Consider the following 21,074-nt stretch of genomic DNA (forward strand, 5'->3'; position numbering starts at 1 on the left):
CATCTGTATGTAATGAGGAGATGCTCATGTCTCAGCCCTAACAATGGGAGTCGTTGTCCCAAAGGTGGGAAGGCAGGCCTGCTTATTATGCCCATAGAGCGTCGACTCCCAACTCTCGGTAGAAGAGACGACTCTCCACCACTAGTACACAGACAAGTTGCAACAGTTCGTTAGGGGAGAGGGGTTGCACAATCAATCTACACTGTAGGACATAGTCACACCGAGAGCAATGTATTGTTTTGTTTGTTGAAGCTCACTGGGCAGTACCAGCTAGCTAGCTAACGCTAGTTAAAACAGATGAAAGGGGTTAGTTCACATTAACATACTTTGAGATAAAAGTTTCCTTGTTGTGCAAGCCTTTTTCTACAGATCATATTTCTAGGCATCGTTTTGTTTGTGTTAGCTAGCCACCTAGCTAAGTTCATAAGTATACACCGCCCAGCTATCTGTGTGTTACATCAACGTTGTAGCTAGCTAGATAGTGTTAGTTAGTGAATGGTGCCATTGTATCACCGATATTAGCGGACACTACCATTACTAGCTAGCTAGTTTGATAACTTAGCTAGCTAGCTAGCAAAATAGCTAACTAGCAAGTTGGCTACCTGGCTAGCTACAGACTTGCGACCTTTGGCAACGTGACACCGCTTGCTAGCTAGCGTACAGTCCTCCTGCTAGCTGATGTTACCAATACTAGTTTTGCCTGTCAGCGAATGTTAATGTAGCTAGCGGCTAATCTCTAGGTCTAGCTAGGTCCTGAAAGTTACTTAGCTAGCTAACATTACCTATTTATAACTATGCCAGAAATAGTAATATTTGGCTATACCGTTGCATTGCTATGACCAAGCTAGATACGATTTCTAATTAAGTGATAATGCCCGTGAAGCCAGTGTTTGGAGGATATATTGGCACGGGTGTTGTTAGGCCCGAGACAAAATCCGGCAAACAGTGGCAATATATTCTCCAAACACCGGCTTCGAGGGCATTATCACTTTTATACAACAGGTTATCAACATATTCAAATAATGATTGACATATTTTCATTAAAAACTTTATTTTGATTAATTTATTCATACTATTTTATCCTTCCACAAGATATAGTCCCAACACAAATCTAGGGTTGCTACCCAGGCCGGCTGGTCGTTCGTTCTATCCGTTCGGTTGATAGAGATGCGACCCAGTCGTTCAGTCTTTTTGTTCTGTATCTATGGACGCGACCCAGTCATTCGTTCTAAATGTTCCATTGCCATACTGGCTGGCAACATTCTTATCCCTTGCTTGCTAGCTAGCCAACTACGGCTAACTGACAGTCACGTCAAAAGGTGCAGCCAGAATAACAGCAAAGTAGTCACATTTGCTTAAGATGTTTTCTAGTGACATTTATTTGGATACATCCATAACAATGAGCTAATGAGGCACGATTTCACCTGGCATAGAACATTTGCTCACTTGTCAGGACACTGTTGTTCAGAGGAGCTAGCCAACAACACAGCAAACACAATCACTTCAAACTGAAGCTGGAAAGACTGCAAACTAGCTGCACTTCGTTTGGTTTGACCTTTTTTCAATGGACATTTCTTTGTATATATCCATAAAAAATATGCCAGCTGATTCATGATTTCGACTAGCTGAGAAACACTGCCTGCCTGTCTGTCTCCTCCCGACTCCCGACTTGTTCATTACTATGGGACAGCTGGAGATAAAATTTGAATATTGAAACAATGTTGCAAATGTCGGAGAGACAGACAGCAAGGTTTATACAAATCTCTGCTGTTGAAAACTAAATGTTAGTCTAAAAGAAATGTGAGATAATGTCTAGATGCTTTTTATAGTGGAGATCAAGTTTATAAAGTGCCTGGCTGGGCTGATGAGACAGTGGATTGCGCAGTCAGATTGAACAGAGTAAATAGGCATTTTAATGTCATAGATTTTGCCGGTGGTAACGTGCGGAATAGACCAGTGGTGTAAAGTACTTAAGTCGTTTTTTGGGGTATCTGTACTTTACTTTACTATTTTATTTTTGACTACTTTTACTTCACTACATTCCTTAAGAAAATATTGTCCATATTACTCCATACATTTTCCCTGACACCCAAAAGTACTCGTATATTTTGAATGCTTAGCAGGACAGGAAAATGATTCAATTCACACACTTATCAACAGAACATCCCTGGTCATCCCTACTGCCTCTGATCTGGCGGACTCACTAAACACACATGCGTCATTTATAAATGATGTCTGAATGATGGAGTGTGCCCCTTGCTATCCGTAAATTTAAAAAACAAGAAAATAGTGCCATCTGGTTTGCTTAATATAAGAAATTTGAAATGATTTATAGTTTTACTTTTGATACTTAAGTATATTTTAAACCAAATACGTTTAGACTTTTACTGAAGTAGAATTTTACTGGGTGACTTTTATTTTTACTTGAGGTATTTTCTACTTTTACTCAAGTATGACAATTGGGTACTTTTTTCACCACTGGAATAGACACCGGTTTTAACATTGCGGTTTTAACCAATCAGCATTCAGGATTAGACCCACCCGTCGTATAACGTTAGTTGTAACACTAGCTGTAAACAGCCGAGTTGACGGCTTTGATGAGTAGAATACCTAGCTAGGTAGCTAATTAATGTTAGTATTTGAAACCATCCAGTCCTATGATTAAATGTATATAATTTACAAAACCTTATTTGTTTCTGGCAGTGTTGATCTGATAGTTTAAAAATATACATAATTTTCTAGATCTAGGATATCCACCTGTAATTCGCCAACACATTTGAAAACACAGTACAACCCCAAACAAAGTAAGTACTGAATAACACATTTACCCTTTTCTCAATATTGCAATAACATTATGTTCTACCTGCCTTGGAGGAGCAGAGGAAGAGGATCAGCAATGATCTGCAATGGACGCCACCAACAATGATAGGTAAGCTACACCTGCAGTCAGACTGTTACTAGGAGGGTGTGTGTGGATGTGGGTGGTCTTTCTTTATCTCATCTCTCACTCATAATTTCTGCATGCCCTGATCTCTCATTCGCCTTTTCCCTCTCCCTCCTTCTCTCTCCCAGTGTGAAGGCTGTGTATAATGAGCTCCACAACACTCTCATGTCCATCAATGAGCAGGACAACCTGCACTGGTGGAAGAACACCTCAGTTCCAGGTGCAACACACACACACACACAAACAACGGAAGTTAATGGGGCCTAAGGAGTGTACTGTAATATGAGATGATGTAGACTTCAGCCATGTGTTATTGTCAGAGTTGGTATAATGTAGTGAACAGTGTTACAAGCTACAGTAATGTATCAGACTGTATAACAGTAGTATATGGTATCAGAGACTGCTGGAGGGTAATATACTGGACCGGCCTGCCTTGTTTTTCAATGAAGTCTAATGAAACCTCTCTTTCAGGAGTGGGTGCCAGAAAAGAAAAGAAAAAAAGGGAAGAAAGAGGTGGAGGCACAGCAAGGCACAAAATAGAGGAGGTGAGCATACCCATACTTGCATTCTAAATAGTAGGCATTTTGACTATGTGAAAATAGAAAGTTTTATAGCATGTGAAATTTGGAAAATGTGGTATGCTTTAAATGCCAGGATGTCATACTCATTTCGCCGTTTGATCTAGTAGAATTCGCTGCACACTACTGAGGAAGAGAATCGCCTTTTCCGACTCACGTGTGTTTGACAACAGCTGATAATCAGATAAATTGACATGTTGTACCAAAATGAAAGAATGGCAGGAGCCAACGCAATTGCGTATTAGATTATGCATTCTGAGTATAGAGGAACCTAGTATGCTGATATTTCTTGCTTACTGCATTCGTTTTAATTAAACAGTACACATTCTAAATAGTATGTAAATACTACGAGTAGTACGCAGTTTAAGTAAGTAGTAGGCAAGCCAGATTTCTATGACCTCATGTTACAGTACAACACTATCTCAGTGATGCTAAGTAGTTGGAGGAATTCAGTACTCACTTCCCATCTCAATATGATGAATCATCAATTCCTAATTACTGATTGTTTGTTAATTGTTTATAGTTAGTGTTAGTGTATCGTTGATTTACAGTTATGTCTCTCCTCTCTCTGTGAGCTGTATTATGAGAAACTAATGTGGACTGAGGAGTCCAAATATTGTACAAAACATTTGCGCCTTGTGTATGTAAGTGTGTGTGTGGTTGCATTTACAGAAACAGCGATCAGCTTGTTGGGGGGTGAACTGGGAGCACAGTGCTGTTGCAGGTGAGACAGAGGAGACGGCAACAGAGAGGGCTTCGTCCTGGTGACAGACAGAGTGAGACACACACAAACTATGACACACACACACATGGTGAGATGCACACACACACTAACCACCATTCCCTTGTATCTTTCTTTGTTAGTCTGATGGCTGGGATGCCAGTGAGGAGACGTATGGAGTCAAGTCCACCTATCACTCCAGCCTCCATGTATATACATGTGTATCCTCCCTTCAGCTCCATATTCTGTGTTAAGAAAGTTTCATTGCCATATTTACCTCGACAAACACCCAATTTCCAGCTGGCATACCTGTATTTATACTGATACCTTATCCATAAAATCATATACATTTTCTCTTCTTCCCGTAGCTGAGGGTTTGTATCTGTGTCTGTGTGTGCTACTCTAGTGTTCATTGCACTCTTTCTCTGTTTGTCGTCTATAACTTCCCCCAAAGCCCAGAGACCTGTACAGACCAAACAGAACTCTGCACACCCTAAGCTCCGAGTCCTCACCTCCAGCCAGGTACACACACACCTTTTCTGAAAATGCACAGACCCAAATTTGCACCGCTCATGTTCTAGACAATTCACATCCTGCTACTCTTTGTAGACATGATCCAACTCTGTGAACACATTGACCATACTACGATGAATGTCTGTTGCATTCTTTGCTGACCACAAGCAGATATGTTAGATGTTTGAGTGTTACTACAGTTAGCAAACAGACTAATTGTGAAATAATTCATATTTTTCAGGTCATCATGGTGACAGTCTACCTACCACAATGAGGACGACCAGATCCAGATTCAATCAACAGTCATCAAGCATTACTTTTATCTGATACAGGGCTCTCCAACCCTGTTCCTGGAGAGCTACAGACTTGTAGGTTTTTGCTCCGACCTTGATCTAGTGCTCCTGATTCTAATAATTAGCTGGGCCCGGTTTCCCCAAAGCCTCTATGTTCTTTGTTAGAACCTTCTTAGGAGCATCGTTAAATCTCTGAGCTGTTTCCCAAAAGCATTGTTACTAAAGTTGCATTTGGAAACGCTCATTATTTACCGACTGCCTCAGACCACTCGTAGAACAGTTAAGTGCATCGTTAGATGCGTTTTTTCCTTACCTCATCACTTTATACATGGAAGATCTCCGCTAAACATAGAATCAAGATGTTTATCTGTCTCTCTGTGACCGCTGATAACTTCACAACGAAGTTGAATACAAATACAAAGCTGACAATGTCTTTACAATTGTTACAAACAAGCAAAGGATACAAATATGCTTTAAATGAAAACAGAGATGACTGCATTAAAAGATAAATAGCCTACAGTATAGGCTACAGGCCTATATAATTCAATAATATTGAAATCAATTTCATTTTCTTTCAATTCAGTTATATTTTGTTAATTGTAGGCAACTGTCTGTAATTTTTTGCCTCAATATATTTAATGTGTAACAACATGTGCACAATGATGTACCAAATCTTGAGTTAGTGTATTATTATAGGTAAGCATTAGAACAAGCCGCCTCAATATTTTCAACCATAAGGGATCATGTCTTTCTAGGAGCTGATCCATCGTCAGTATTGTGGAATAATTCTAATTTTAAGGTAAGATTTCAATGAAGAAAGCTGTTCCGAAAGCAGTGCCGCCTTTTTTTTTTATCCTATCAGTTCGCTCTACGTACTGTTTTGGAAAACGCATGTTACATCTTCGGCCGTTGTAGGTAAGATGCATTGTTAACCTCTTAAGGATCGGACCCTTTCTTTCAATTTTCGCCTAAAATGACATACCCAAATCTAACTGCCTGTAGCTCAGGACCTGAAGCAAGGATATGCATATTCTTGATACCATTTGAAAGGAAACACTGAAGTTTGTGGAAATGAGAAATTAATGTAGGCGAATATAACACATTAGATTCGGTAAAAGATAATACAAACAAAAAAACATTTTCTATTATGTTTTTTGTTCCATCATCTATGAAATGCAAGACAAAGGCCACAATATAATATTGCAGTTAAGGCGCAATTTAGATTCTGGCCACTAGATGGCAGCAGTGTGCGTGTGCAAAGTTTCAGATTGATCCAGTGAAGCATTGCAATACTGGACTATTTTGTATAAAGTCTGCCCAAATGTGCCGAATTGGTCAATTGATACATTTTAAAGTATATAACTATAGAGAACATACAAAAATGATATGGTAATACAAAATGTAAGTTTACACACTCCCAGGAATGTCATACATGATGGATCATTAGTTTATACAATGACTTTCACACATCTAGATGGCCGGGCAGGGTAGGTGTGGAGCCAGAGACAGCAAGGGTTCAAACTGTAGAACCCAGTTCCTACATTTGAATATAAAAATAGATTTTATCAAACAAAACTATGCTACATTTTATCTCTGGGACCCTTAGGATGACAAATCAGAGCAAGATTGTAATGTAATGTAAGTACATTATTTACCTTCAGAGGTGAATGTATCAAACCAGTTGCCGTGATACGTTTATTGTTGTTGTGCACTCTCCTCAAACAATAGCATGGTATTTATTCACTGTAATAGCTACTGTACAGTTAGATTAACAAGAATGTAAGCTTTCTGCCCATATAAGACATGTCTATGTCCTTGAAAGTTTGCTGTTACTTACAACAGTCATGCTAATCACATTAGCGCACATTAGCTCAACCGTCCCGTATACGGGACACCGATTCCGTAGAGGTTAAAACACACGTAAGCCTGAGTTCCATCGCTATTGGGAAACTGGACCCTGGTTCATAAACTGAATCAGGTTAGTTACAGGAGGGTTCTGCAGGAGATCTGAAGCTCCACCTAGTCCAAGGCGACCCCTTTCTTTTGTAACCTCTCTCTATTATAGACCTCTCTGGTGATTGTAAATTGCCCCACTGCACTAGACGACTGAGACGGATGACAACACAGACAGCCTGCAGCTTACACATTTCACAAAGTCATTCAATGTTTGATTCATTTACATTACATCATAATTTTAAATAAAGTGAATCATCTTTCTTGTTTCTTATTCTTATTATGAAAACTGAGGATATATCAGGCTAAGGACCTTACTGTTAGATGCAACAAAAGTCCACAGCCATCTCGGGTATTGCTGGACACCTTCCTATGTATGATTTTGTGATGAAACTGTCCAAATAATATTGGAGATATGGCCAGGAGAAGCTAATACCAATGATCAAGGGAATATAGACCTATAACATTCTCCTACGTGTTTTTGCTGAAACTGTCGGGGGACAGTTTCGCCAAAAAAAAGAGGACTGAGCACGCCCCCATTCTCATCGACGTGGCTGTAGTGGAACAGGTTGAGAGCTTCAAGTTCCTTGGTGTCAACATCACCAACGAACTATCATGGTCCAAACACACCAAGACAGTCTTGAAGAGGGCATGACAAAGCCTATTCCCCCTCAGGAGACTGAAAAGATTTGGCATGGGTCCTCAGATCCTCAAACAATTATACAGCTGCACCATCGAGAGCATCCTGACTGGTTGCATCACCGCCTGGTATGCCAACTGCTTGGCCTCTGACCGCAAGGCACTACAGAGGGTAGTGCGTACGGCCCAGTACATCACTGGGGCCAAGCTTCCTGCCATCCAGGACCTCTATACCAGGCGGTGTGAGAGGAAGGCCCTCAAAATTGTCAAAGACTCCAAACACCCTAGTCATAGACTGTTCTCTCTGCTACCGCACGGCAAGCGGTACCGGAGTGCCAAGTCTAGGTCCAAAAGACTTCTCAACAGCTTCTACCCCCAAGCCATAAGACTCCTGAACAGCTAATCATGGCTACCCAGACTATTTGCACTGCCCCCCCACCCCATCTTTTTATGCTGCTGCTACTCTGTTAATTATTTATGCATAGTCACTTTAACTCTACCCACATGTACATATTACTTCAACTACCTCAACTAGCCGGTGCCCCCGCACATTGACTCTGCACCGGTACCCCCCTGTATATATAGCCTCCCTACTGTTATTTTATTTTACTTCTGCTCTTTTTTCTCAACACTTTTTCGTTGTTGTTTTATTTTACTTTTTTATTAAAAATAAATGCACTGTTGGTTAAGGGCTGTAAGTAAGCATTTCACTGTAATGTCTGCACCTGTTGTATTCGGCGCAAGTGGCCAATAAAATTTGATTTGATTTGATTTGATTTGTAGCTAGCTATGTAACTTTAGACAGGCATTGATTTGATTACATTGGCTAACTAATGTAGCTAGCTAGAGAGGTCGGGTTGCGATTTCTAAATAATCTGCCTTCATTGTGAATATGGCTGAGATAAAAATAAAAAATAAAGGCGTGCTGGGCATCAATCTTGGGTATAAGGAGTTCGCTAGCTAGCTAACTTGTGCCATATTTGCGGCTGAAGTTTTTTTCTCCAAAAGCTCTCTTTGGAGAGGTAACGTAACGTTACGGCTATACTTGTTGAGATATGGCCAAAGGCAAAGGTGGACCTAGCTATAACATTCTCCTACTTGTGTGTTTGCTGAAACTGTCGGGGCATTATGCTATTGTATGTAACTTTAGACAATTGATTACATTAGCTAGCTAACGTTAGCTAGCTACAGTTGCGATTTCTTTTTCATCAGCCTCAATTTTGAATATGGCTGAGATAACAAAAAAATCTGTATATTGGTTGTCAACCTTGGATATAAGGAGTTAGCTAGTTACCTAACTTGTGCCATTGCTGCGACAGAGTTTTTTTTCTTTGTATCCTGTCTTTAGAGAGGTAATGTTATTGTTAACGTTATACTTGTCATTGGTCACTTGGGCAGGATGTTATTTACTTGGCAGCCTGCCTAGCTAATAGTTAGCTAGTTAACTAATGTTACTTAGCTACAACGTAAGCTAACAGAAAAATATACCATTTTAAAGCATGCAGGCTATCTGGTTTAATTATTTTGTGAATATGTCCAAATTGTCAGGATACGTGTTATCTAGCTAGCTAGCTAATAACTTTTGCCGCTAGCTAGCTACTGGCTGCCAGGCAACTGTGCCAAGTAGCTAGTCATGACAGGACAATGAGGTAGCTTCGATTCGTCACAGCCCGTAATATAGATTGAATAGATATCCAATCAATACATGCTGCATTTTCACTTTGAATGATATGTATGATCTGTAATCCTAATTCTGTTTATCTTTTTCTGTTTCTCCTTCAACAAAAATGAAATATTAGCCTGTTAGCCCCCATGTAATTAGTTAGCTTTCCTTCATGATTTGCAGTAAAAGATAGCAGAAAAAATATTGTTTTTAATTACATCAACAAGACCTTTCGGAAAGCAGTTTTGATATGTAATCTTTGTCTGTCATTCAAGTGTAACTGTTGACAACTTAGTAGAATTTCTTAAATTTCTATCCAACCTTCCAGCAGGAAAACTAGCGAGCAGAACGCTGCATCATCTGCTGACCCTTTAGGGAACGGAGTTCTCAACCGGTGTGCCAAATTTAATTCCGTAATATGGAGTATTGACGGAGAACCTACGAGGGGAAAAACTCACTTCAACATGTATTTAACGACTATCGTTCGTGTCTATAATATACAGTGGGGAAAAAGAGTATTTAGTCAGCCACCAATTGTGCAAGTTCTCCCACTTAAAAAGATGAGAGAGGCCTGTAATTTTCATCATAGATACACGTCAACTATGACAGACAAAATGAGATTTTTTTCCTCCAGAAAATCATATTGTAGGATTTTTTATGATTTTTTTTGCAAATTATGGTGGAAAATAAGTATTTGGTCACCTACAAACAAGCAAGATTTCTGGCTCTCACAGACCTGTAACTTCTTCTTTAAGAGGCTCCTCTGTCCTCCACTCGTTACCTGTATTAATGGCACCTGTTTGAACTTGTTATCAGTATAAAAGACACCTGTCCACAACCTCAAACAGAAACACTCCAAACTCCACTATGGCCAAGACCAAAGAGCTGTCAAAGGACACCAGAAACAAAATTGTAGACCTGCACCAGGCTGGGAAGACTGAATCTGCAATAGGTAAGCAGCTTGGTTTGAAGAAATCAACTGTGGGAACAATTATTAGGAAATGGAAGACATACAAGACCACTGATAATCTCCCTCGATCTGGGGCTCCACGCAAGATCTCACCCTGTGGGGTCAAAATGATCACAAGAACGGTGAGCAAAAATCCCAGAACCACACGGGGGGACCTAGTGAATGACCTGCAGAGAGCTGGGACCAAAGTAACAAAGCCTACCATCAGTAACACACTACGCCGCCAGGGACTCAAATCCTGCAGTGCCAGATGTGTCCTCCTGCTTAAGCCAGTACATGTCCAGGCCCGTCTGAAGTTTGCTAGAGTGCATTTGGATGATCCAGAAGAGGATTGGGAGAATGTCATATGGTCAGATGAAACCAAAATATAACTTTTTGGTAAAAACTCAACTCGTCGTGTTTGGAGGACAAAGAATGCTGAGTTGCATCCAAAGAACACCATACCTACTGTGAAGCATGGGGGTGGAAACATCATGCTTTGGGGCTGTTTTTCTGCAAAGGGACCAGGACGACTGATCCGTGTAAAGGAAAGAATGAATGGGGCCATGTATCGTGAGATTTTAAGTGAAAACCTCCTTCCATCAGCAAGGGCATTGAAGATGAAACGTGGCTGGGTCTTTCAGCATGACAATGATCCCAAACACACCGCCCGGTCAACGAAGGAGTGGCTTCGTAAGAAGCATTTCAAGGTCCTGGAGTGGCCTAGCCAGTCTCCAGATCTCAACCCCATAGAAAATCTTTGGAGGGAGTTGAAAGTCTGTGTTGCCCAGCGACAGCCCCAAAACATCACTGCTCTAGAGGAGATCTTTATGGAGGAATGGGCCAAAATACCAGCAACAGTGTGTGAAAACCTTGTGAAGACTTACAGAAAACGTTTGACCTGTGTCATTGCCAACAAAGGGTATATAACAAAGTATTGAGAAACTTTTGTTATTGACCAAATACTTATTTTCCACCATAATTTGCAAATAACTTCATTAAAAATCCTACAATGTGATTTTTTTCTCATTTTGTCTGTCATAGTTGACGTGTACCTATGATGAAAATTACAGGCCTCTCTCATCTTTTTAAGTGGGAGAACTTGCACAATTGGTGGCTGACTAAATACTTTTTTTCCCCACTGTACATTGTGTATTCACTATCGTCGCGTCTATAATATAAATTGTGTATTCACATATTTCCTAACCATGCATCTGCATACAGTACTTTAAATATCTGATGTGTTTTAAGCACATTAAAGCCACATTTACGTTTGTCTCTAACCTACAGTAATTCTGTTTTTTTGCATTTAATAAATGTGCAGGTTCATCATTCTGTTACTCTATGGTTCGTATCTTTGAGGTTCTGCTGTATCTGACTAGCACCTTAGTAACTATGTGTACAAGAGGCTGGCAGGGAGTTATGGAGTTTGATGCTGAGTATGTGTGCCCACTTTTTTGCTGTTGGGTTTATGTTGAAACATGTGTGTATGTGTGTATGTGTGTGTGTGCCCTTAAAATGGGTTTCTTACCACAGCTTCCCCTTCTTGTCCTGCAGTGCCATTCATTGGTGGTGTGACTTCCACCTCAACATTCGAGCTGTTTGGAAGATTCTTATCTGCATATCATAAAAGAGAAAACATAGAGAGCAATTCATTCAATTGTGGTATATAGGTAGACAAAAATCCAATGCACTGATCATGTAAGATCAGTGTAGTAAATTAATTAAATACAGAGTAATATCAGTAAAACACTGTAAAAGCTGCTATGATTAATCAAGAGATGAATTAATCAATAAATGACTAGCTATAATTGCACATCCATCATTCAAACTATCTACGGTATCCTAACAAACACAGTGTTTGCTTCACATTTGGGGCTGATGTTGCATGGTTTTGATGATGATTACCCTCAGAAAATAAAAATTGTACATACTTATCCACACAAACATATTGCTGCCACAAACAAACAAACAAACTGTACAGCCATTTCTCCCCCATACAAATTGTTTCCATGAAAAAAGAAAAAAACAACAACAAAAAAATACTGGTGTTTCAAGACAAGGATTGAAGGATACTGGCTTTAGGGCATCCAACCTTCACGTCATTCATGGTCATGCCTTACAGTGTCAAACAGTGGCTGTATATATTGTTTTAGGGATGTTTTTGTGCTTTTCAGTGCACAGTTAACCGATACAATCTGTCCCCATTAGTACTGCTAGCAGCACCAAAAATGCAAAGCAGGAGATGTTGGACTTAGAATGTCTGTGTGAGTGTGTTCCTGCAATGCAGCTCCCCCTATCTTGTATGAGGGCTAATATTTAACATTTACATTTTAGTCATTTAGCAGACGCTCTTATCCAGAGCGACTTACAGTTAGTGAGTGCGTGCATTTTTTCATACTGGTCCCCCGTGGGAATCGAACACACAACCCTGGCGTTGCAAGCGCCATGCTCTACCAATTGAGCTACACGGGACTAATATGTCTTCTATTCATTTAGGGCCAGATTCATTTATGCTCTTGATTAAAATACAAAATGCCGAAAGCCATGTAATTGGATGATTATGACATAATTGCCATGGAAATTGGTTTAATCCAAGTGTGGTTGTGACACAGCAGGATATTGTCAGGGAGATACTAATCGTCTAACAAATGACTTCCCTGGTCCTTTTGGAAGGGATCCTATACACTATTAACTAAACCATAGAAAATAATCACATTAATTATACATTTGATATGTAGATTTGATATAATATGTGGCATATCAAAATCTGAGTGAATAAGACATGGCACTACACATTTGTATATTAAACCAATCATAATGTTTTTTGGACTACAGTACAATATTTTAAAAGTAAAAACCCATTTAATCAGCAGCATGGACTATTAGCTCTAATCTAACAACAAGAGAACCAAGCATCAAAGCCATCAGTTATCAAAACTGGTCCCAATTTTTCAGAACTTTGTCAGTCAAGTTGTTCGTAATATCTACACCAACATTTTAGATTTTCTGCATCAATATGGACTTTTCTAAAAATACAAATCTTTTGGGGTAATTTTCACCCAAGCCAAAAACCATTGAATTTCGCCTATTAGTAATTTGATAAATAGCTGGGACCTTTATTTGAATCCAGGTTTCTTTTGATGCATAATACCAGGTTATAAATACCATCAGAGGGTGATGGGGGACCTGTATAAGTGATTTTGACTATATAGACAGGTCACCTAGTGGTGGATGTGTTGACTTTTATGTTCAGAGTCAAATTCCTGTAAAGCTTAGAGAGGATCTCATGTCAAATGCTGTTGAAGTAATATGGCTACAGGTTCGCCTGCCTCACCTAAAGCCCATTCTTGTGGGAAGCTACAATAGACCACTAAGTGCTAACAGTCAGTATTTGGATAATATGTGTGAAATGCTTGACAATGTATGCGATATCAACAGAGGTATATTTTCTGGGTGACCTAAATATTGACTGGCTTTCATCAAGCTGCCCACTCAAGAAAAGCTTCAAACTGTAACCAGTGCCTGCAATCTGGTTCAGGTTATCAGTCAACCTACCAGGCTATTTACAAACAGCACAGCAATTAAATCATCCACATTTATTACTAATGCTGCAGAAATCCGCTCTAAAGCAGTATCCAAATTCATTGGATGTAGTGATCATAACATTGTAGCCATAGCAAGGAAAATCAAAGTTCCAAAAGATGGGACTATTATAATGTACAGTGCATTCGGAAAGTATTCAGACCCCTTCCCTTTTCCCACATATGTTACGTTACAGCCTTATTCTAAAATGGACTAAATATATTTTTTTCTCATCAATCTACACACAATACCCCATAATGACGAAGCAAAAACAGGTTTTTAGACATTTTTGCACAATTCTTAAAAATACAAAACAGAAATAACTTATTTACATAAGTATTCATACCCTTTGCTATGAGACTCGAAATTGAGCTCAGGTGCATCCTGTTTCCATTGATCATCCTTGAAATGTTTCTACAACTTGATTGGAGTCCACCTGTGGTAAATTCAATTGATTGGACATAATTTGGAAAGGCACACACCTGTCTATATAAGGTCCCACAGTTGACAGTGCATGTCAGAGCAAAAACCAAGCCATGAGGTCGAAAGAAATGTCTGTAGAGCTCCAAGACAGGATTGTGTCGAGGCACAGATCTGGGGAAGGGTACCAAAACATTTCTGCAGCATTAAGGGCCCCAAGAACACAGTGGCCTCCATCATTATTAAATGGAAGAAGTTTGGAACCACCAAGACTCTTCTTAGAGCTGGCCGCATGGCCAAACTGAGCAATCGGGGGAGAAGGGCCTTGATCAAGGAGGTGACCAAGAACGCGATGGTCCCTCTGACAGAGCTCCAGAGTTCCTCTGTGGATGATGGAGCCAAGTTTGCCTTTTTGCCCAAAATTTCAGTTAAGGTGCTCCAATGCCTTCCAGAAGGACAACCATCTCTGCAGCACTCCACCAATCTGGCCTTTATAGTAGAGTGGCAAGACGGAAGCCACTCCTCAGTAAAAGGCACATTACAGTCTGCTTGGCGTTTGTCAAAAGGCACCTAAAGGACTCTCAGACCATGAGAAACAAGATTCTCTGGTCTGATGAAACCAAGATTGAACTCTTTGGCCTGAATGCCAAGCCTCACGTCTGGAAGAAACCTGGCACCATCCCTACGGTAAAGCATGGTGGTGGGGATGTTTTTTCAGCGGCAGGGACTGGGAAACTAGTCAGGATCGAGGGAAAGAGCGAAGTACAGAGAGATCCTTGATGAAAACCTTCTCCAGAGCGCTCAGGATCTCAGACTGGGGCGAATGTTCACCTTCCAACAGGACAACGACCCTAAGCACACAGCCAAGACAATGCAGGAGTGGCTTTGGGACAAGTATCTGAATGTCTTTGAGTGGCCCAGCAAGAGCCCGGACTTGAACCCAATCGAACATCTCTGGAGAGACCTGAAAATAGCTGTGCAACGATGCTTCCCATCCAACCTGACAGAGCTCGAGAGGATCTGCAGAGAAGAATGGTAGAAACAAGCTTCTAGCATCATACCAACGAAGACGTGAGGCTGTAATCGCTGCCAAAGGTGCTTCAACAAAGCACTGATTAAAGGGTTTGAATACTTACTGTGTGTAAATGTGATATTTCCGTTTTTATTTTGTATGAATTTGCAAAATAATTTAAAAACCTGTTTTTGCTTTGTCATTATGGGGTATTGTGTGTAGATTGATGAGCGGAAAAAACTATTTAATCCATTTTAGAATAAGGCTGTAACGTAACAAAATGTGGAAAAAGTGAAGGGGTCTGAATACTTTCCGAATGCACTCTATAAGAGGCGTTACAATAGGTTTTGTAGTGATTCTTATGTTGTTGATGTAAATAATATTTGCTGGTTTGTGGTGTGTAATGAGGAGCAACCAGACACTGCACTTGACACATTCATGAAATTGCTTATTCCAGTTACTAATAAGCATGCACCCATTAAGAAAATGACTGTAAAAACTGTTAAATCCGTGTGGATTGACGAGGAATGGAGAAATTGTATGGTTGAGAGGAATAAGGCAAAAGGAATGGCAAATAAGTCTGGCTGCACAACCGATTGGCAAACGTACTGAAAATTGCTAAATAAATATGACTATACTGAACAAAAAGAAGAAACTGTTCTATGAAACAAAGATGAATGATAGTCAAAAGCTTTGGAGCGCTGTAACTGAAATTGTGGGCAAAAAGGCAAACTCGGCTCCATCATTCATTGAATCAGATGGTCATTCATAAAACAAAAACACTGATATTGCTACTTTAATGATTTCTTCATTGCCAAGATTAGCAAACTTAGGCATGACATGCTAACAACAAATTCTCAACCCACACATCCATGCTTAACTGAACAAATTATGAAAGACAAGTATTGTCATTTTGAATTCTATAAATTGTGTGTGGAAGAGGTGAAAACATTATTGTTGTCTATCAACAATGACAAGCCACCTGGGTCTGACAACTTGGATGGAAAATTACTCAGGATGATAGTGGACGATATTGCCACTCCTATTTGCCATCTTTTCAATCTAAGCCTACAGGAAAGTGTGTGTCCTCAGGTCTGGAGAGAAGCAAACGTCATTCCGCTACCCAAGAATAGCAAAGCACCCTTTACTGGCTGAAATAGCCGACAAATCAGCCGGTTACCAACCCTTAGTAAACTTTTGGAAAAAAATGTGTTTGACCAGATACAATGCTATTTCACAGTAAACAAATGAACAACAGATTTTCTGCACGCTTATAGGGAAGGACATTCAACAAGCACGGCACTTACACAAATGACTGATGATTGTCTGAGAGACAATTGATAATAAAAAGATTGTGGGAGCTATTTTGTTAGACTTCAGTGCAGCTTTTGACATTATCGATCATAATCTTCTGCTGGAAGAATGTATGTGTTATGGCTTTACATCCCCTGCTATATTGTGGATTGAGAGTTACCTGTCTAACGGAACACAGAGGGTATTCTTTAATGGAATCCAATCCAACAAAATCTGGGTAGAGTCAGGCATTCCCCAGGGCAGCTGTCTAGGCCCCTTACTTTTTTCAATCTTTACTAATGACCTGCCACTGGCTCTGAGTAAAGCCTGTTTGTCTCAACACTATACACGTCAGCTACCACAGCAAGTGAAATCATTGCAACACTTAACAAAGAGCCGTAGTCAGTTTCAGAATGGGTGGCAAGGAATAAGTTAGTCCTAAATATTTCAAAAACTAAAAGCATTGTATTTTGGACAAATCATTCACTAAACCCTAAACCTCAACTCAATCTTTGTTATGTGGGCAGCTTGTCTCTCCCTTTTCTGTTTCCCTTCCTCCTTGTTTTGTCCCCTCTTTGTCTGTTGTATCTGTATGTGTGTTTGTCCCCATTATGTGGGTGTGTCTGGAGTGGATCGGGGGGCGTGCTCAGGATCTGCCTCTCCTGTGCAGCTGCGGGTTGTTTCCAGTGATTCCTGCCTACGCAGCTGCATCCTATTCTCTCATCAACCTGCACTACTAATTCCTGGGCATGGCTCTCCACCAGCGCCAGATCGTTGTTCTTACTAGAGCGGTAACTTGGCTCACCAGTAAAGTTAAATTGCCTTTGTCTTTAGCCTGGCTTTTTACTCTCCTTAACCTGTCGTTTGTTTTGTCTTCAGTTCAGACATACCTCCCAACCTGCCTGCCTGCCTTCCTGCCTGCCTGCCTGCCTGCCTGCCTCAGCCTCTCCTTCCTCCGGAGCCGACTAGCCCACTCTGTTCCTTTTCTTCAGTTGTTTTTGGACTAAGACAAATTGAACTTTTATTAAAATAATTTTTGTTTCTTCCACTCCCTTAGTCGTGTTTTGTTTCTCTGAGTGCTGGGTTTAACCATAGCGTAACAGAACGATCTGGCCATGGACCCAACAGAGAAACAGCACGGGGCAAACGAAGACAGCTTCCAACAAGCTATCCAGGCTCAAGGAACGTTGCTAGGACAGCATGACCAATTGATTCGGACTCTTTTGGAAGATAATCATCAACTGCTGAACCAGGTGACTCAGTTAACTACACAAGTCTCTAAATTGTCTGTTATCAGTTCTCCATCTCTCTCTGACCCCCAGTTTGATGCACCCCAAGTTGTTTCCTCTGACATTATGCAGGCTTCGTTCCGTCGGAAACCCCCTGTCACGTCGCCTGAACCGTTCAATGGAGAATTGGACAAGTGCCGGGGATTTTTGCTTCAGTGTGACTTGATTTTTCGGCAGAGACCACTGTCGTTTTCTACTGATTCCTCTAAGGTACATTATGTTCTGGGGCTGTTAAGAGGGAGAGCTCTGGTTTGGGCTGAGGCTGTGTGCTCAAATCAAACTTTGACTGGATTGACTTTTGCTGATTTTTCTGCTAAATTGAAGACTGTTTTTGACCATCCTGACCATGTGGGTAATTCCTCCAAGATACTTTTTAATTTGAGGCAGGGTTCTAACAGTGTGGCTGAGTACTCTATTGAGTTCTGGACGTTGGCAGCGGACTCCAAGTGGAACAATGTGGCACTTCAAGGAGCATTTCTAAACGGTTTGAATGAAGCCATTAAGGATGAACTGGCTGCTCGTGATGAGCCACATGATTTACATTCTCTCGTTTCCCTGTCCATTAAGCTAGACAACCGGTTGCGGGAGAGGCGTCGGGAGAGAGGCGGTCAAACACATCTAGGAGGACGAGTTCCCCAGCCTTCAACCACTCGAGTCTCGCCTCCCCGGAGCCGGCAGCTTCTTGTTCCTGATCCCATCCGGAGCACAGAGGAGGAACCAATGCAAGTGGGTCGAGCTCGACTACCTCCAGCAGAGCGGCAACGGCGCCTCCAGGCGGGTGAGTGCCTGTACTGTGGAGACGCCACACACATTCTGGCTACATGCCCTAAGCGACCAAAAGACAAGGCTCGCTCGTAACGGTGGGTCTACTTGCGAGCCCAGAGTTAGATCCTGAACCCATCATTCCCCGATTACAAGTACCTGTAACCTTACGTTTCCAGAGTCATTCCCTGCCACTCTCAGCTCTCATAGACTCAGGTGCAGAAGACAACTTTATTAGCCACCAGTTCGTTACACAAGCTTGTATCCCCATGGAGCCACTACCTACCCCCATTCGGGTCACAGCCCTTGATGGGCGCCTCCTCACGGAGATAACTCATCAAACCACCCCCGTTTCCCTAGTGATTTCTGGCAATCATTGTGAAAGCATTCAGTTAAGAGTTATGTCTGGCTCAGCTACCTCCCTAATCCTTGGCTTCCCCTGGTTGGCTCTTCACAACCCACAAATTGATTGGACACGTCACACCATTCTCAGTTGGAGCACTAACTGCCATTCAGAGTGCCTTAGGTCAGCGGTTCCCCCCACTAAGTGTAACCCAACTCATCCCTCAGCTCCTCTCGATCTGTCATCTGTCCCCAAAGAATACCATGACTTAGCAGAAGTTTTCAGTAAGGACAAGGCTCTGTCTCTACCACCACATAGGCCTTATGATTGCCCTATTGAACTGCTTCCTGGTGCTCCCTTGCCCTCTAGTCGCTTATACAATCTGTCCCGACCGGAAAGAGAGGCAATGGAGCAGTATATTGGTGATTCTCTGGCCTCGGGCATAATCCGTCCCTCGTCGTCTCCTTTGGGTGCAGGTTTCTTTTTCGTGGAAAAGAAAGACAAGTCGTTACGCCCCTGTATCGATTTCAGGGGTTTAAACAACATAACTGTTAAAAACAAGTATCCCCGTCCACTCATCAACTCAGCTTTTGAACCTCTGCATGGCGCCACAGTTTTCTCCAAGCTCGACCTCAGGAACGCTTATCACCTTGTCAGAATCCGAAAGGGAGATGAGTGGAAAACTGCTTTCAACACTCCACTGGGGCATTTTTAGTATTTGGTCATGCCCTTTGGGCTCTCAAACGTCCCTGCTGTATTCCAAGCCATGGTGAACGATGTTCTTAGGGATTTCTTGAACCGTTTTGTCTTTGTATACCTGGATGATATTCTTGTTTTTTCCAAGTCACCCGAGGAGCATGAGTCACACGTCCGTCAAGTCCTTCAACGGCTCTTGGAGAATAAGCTGTACGTCAAAGCAGAAAAGTGTGAGTTCCACAAACAGTCTACATCGTTCCTTGGTTTCATCATTGAGAGCGGGCAGGTGAAGGCGGACCCCGAGAAGATCCGGGCAGTGACGGAGTGGCCCACACCCACCACCCGTAAGCAACTTCAACGATTTTTGGGCTTTGCTAACTTCTACCGTAGATTCATTAAGGGTTTTAGTAAAGTGGTGGCACCCCTTACTAGACTCACATCCCCTAAAGTCCCTTTTCTGTGGTCCCCTGAGGCGGAGCAGGCGGTAGGGGTTTTGAAGGAACTGTTTTCCACCTCCCCCGTGTTGATACACCCCAATACCTCTCTGCAGTTTATTGTGGAGGTGGACGCGTCTGACTCAGGTGTGGGAGCAGTCCTCTCCCAGCGCTCCCCCACTGACCAAAAGCTTCACCCCTGTGCTTTTTTCTCCAAGAAATTGTCACCCACAGAACGGAATTACGACGTTGGAAACCGGGAACTGCTGGCGGTCAAGCTAGCACTGGAAGAATGGCGGCACTGGCTGGATGGAGCTGAACTGCCGTTTGTGGTCTGGACAGACCACAAAAACTTGGCTTACATCCAAGCCACTAAGAGACTCAACTCACGCCAAGCCAGATGGGCCCTGTTTTTTAGTAGGTTTAACTTTATTCTTACATACAGACCGGGGTCAAGAAATGTTAAACCAGATGCTTTGTCCCGCCAGTTTGCTGACCCTTCGGAGACCAGCGAGCCTGAGGCAGTCCTGCCTTCCTCATGCGTCGTGGCGGCAGTACAGTGGGAGATCGAGTCTCTTGTGAAGACTGCACTTGCCACGGACCCGGGACCGGATGATGGACCTCCCAACCTACTCTTTGTTCCCGAGACGGTCCGGTCTCAGGTGTTGCAGTGGATTCACACCTCCCGTTTTGCTGGTCACCCTGGGATGAGACGCACGTTGACGCTGCTTAGGAGACATTTTTGGTGGCCTTCAATGGAAACTGACGTTCGGGCTTTTGTGGCAGCCTGTTCAACCTGTGCTCGGGGCAAAGCCTCCCATCAGTCCCCTTCGGGGCTGCTGCTACCCCTCCCAGTTCCCAGCCGTCCCTGGTCCCACATAGCCATGGATTTTGTCACCGGCCTACCCAAGTCTGAAGGTAATGATACTATACTTACCATTGTGGACAGATTCTCTAAATCTGTTCACTATATAGCATTACCAAAAT

The 21,074-nt window shown here is 41.9% G+C and overlaps 1 protein-coding gene across 4 annotated transcripts in view; it reads right to left on the reverse strand.

The window, feature by feature from the left end:
• The window catches only part of LOC121554512 (sodium/potassium/calcium exchanger 2), a 184,679-nt gene that overhangs the window by 48,511 nt on the left and 115,094 nt on the right, over positions 1 to 21,074 (reverse strand). For all 4 annotated transcript variants that reach the window (XM_041868128.2, XM_041868126.2, XM_041868127.2 and 1 more), the window contains one exon: positions 11,785 to 11,870. In XM_041868128.2, coding sequence (XP_041724062.1) covers positions 11,785 to 11,870 — 86 coding nt within the window. The remainder of the gene's footprint in view (positions 1 to 11,784; positions 11,871 to 21,074) is intronic.

This window comes from Coregonus clupeaformis, unplaced genomic scaffold (assembly GCF_020615455.1).
Source record: "Coregonus clupeaformis isolate EN_2021a unplaced genomic scaffold, ASM2061545v1 scaf0003, whole genome shotgun sequence".
Taxonomy (NCBI): Eukaryota; Metazoa; Chordata; class Actinopteri; order Salmoniformes; family Salmonidae; genus Coregonus; species Coregonus clupeaformis.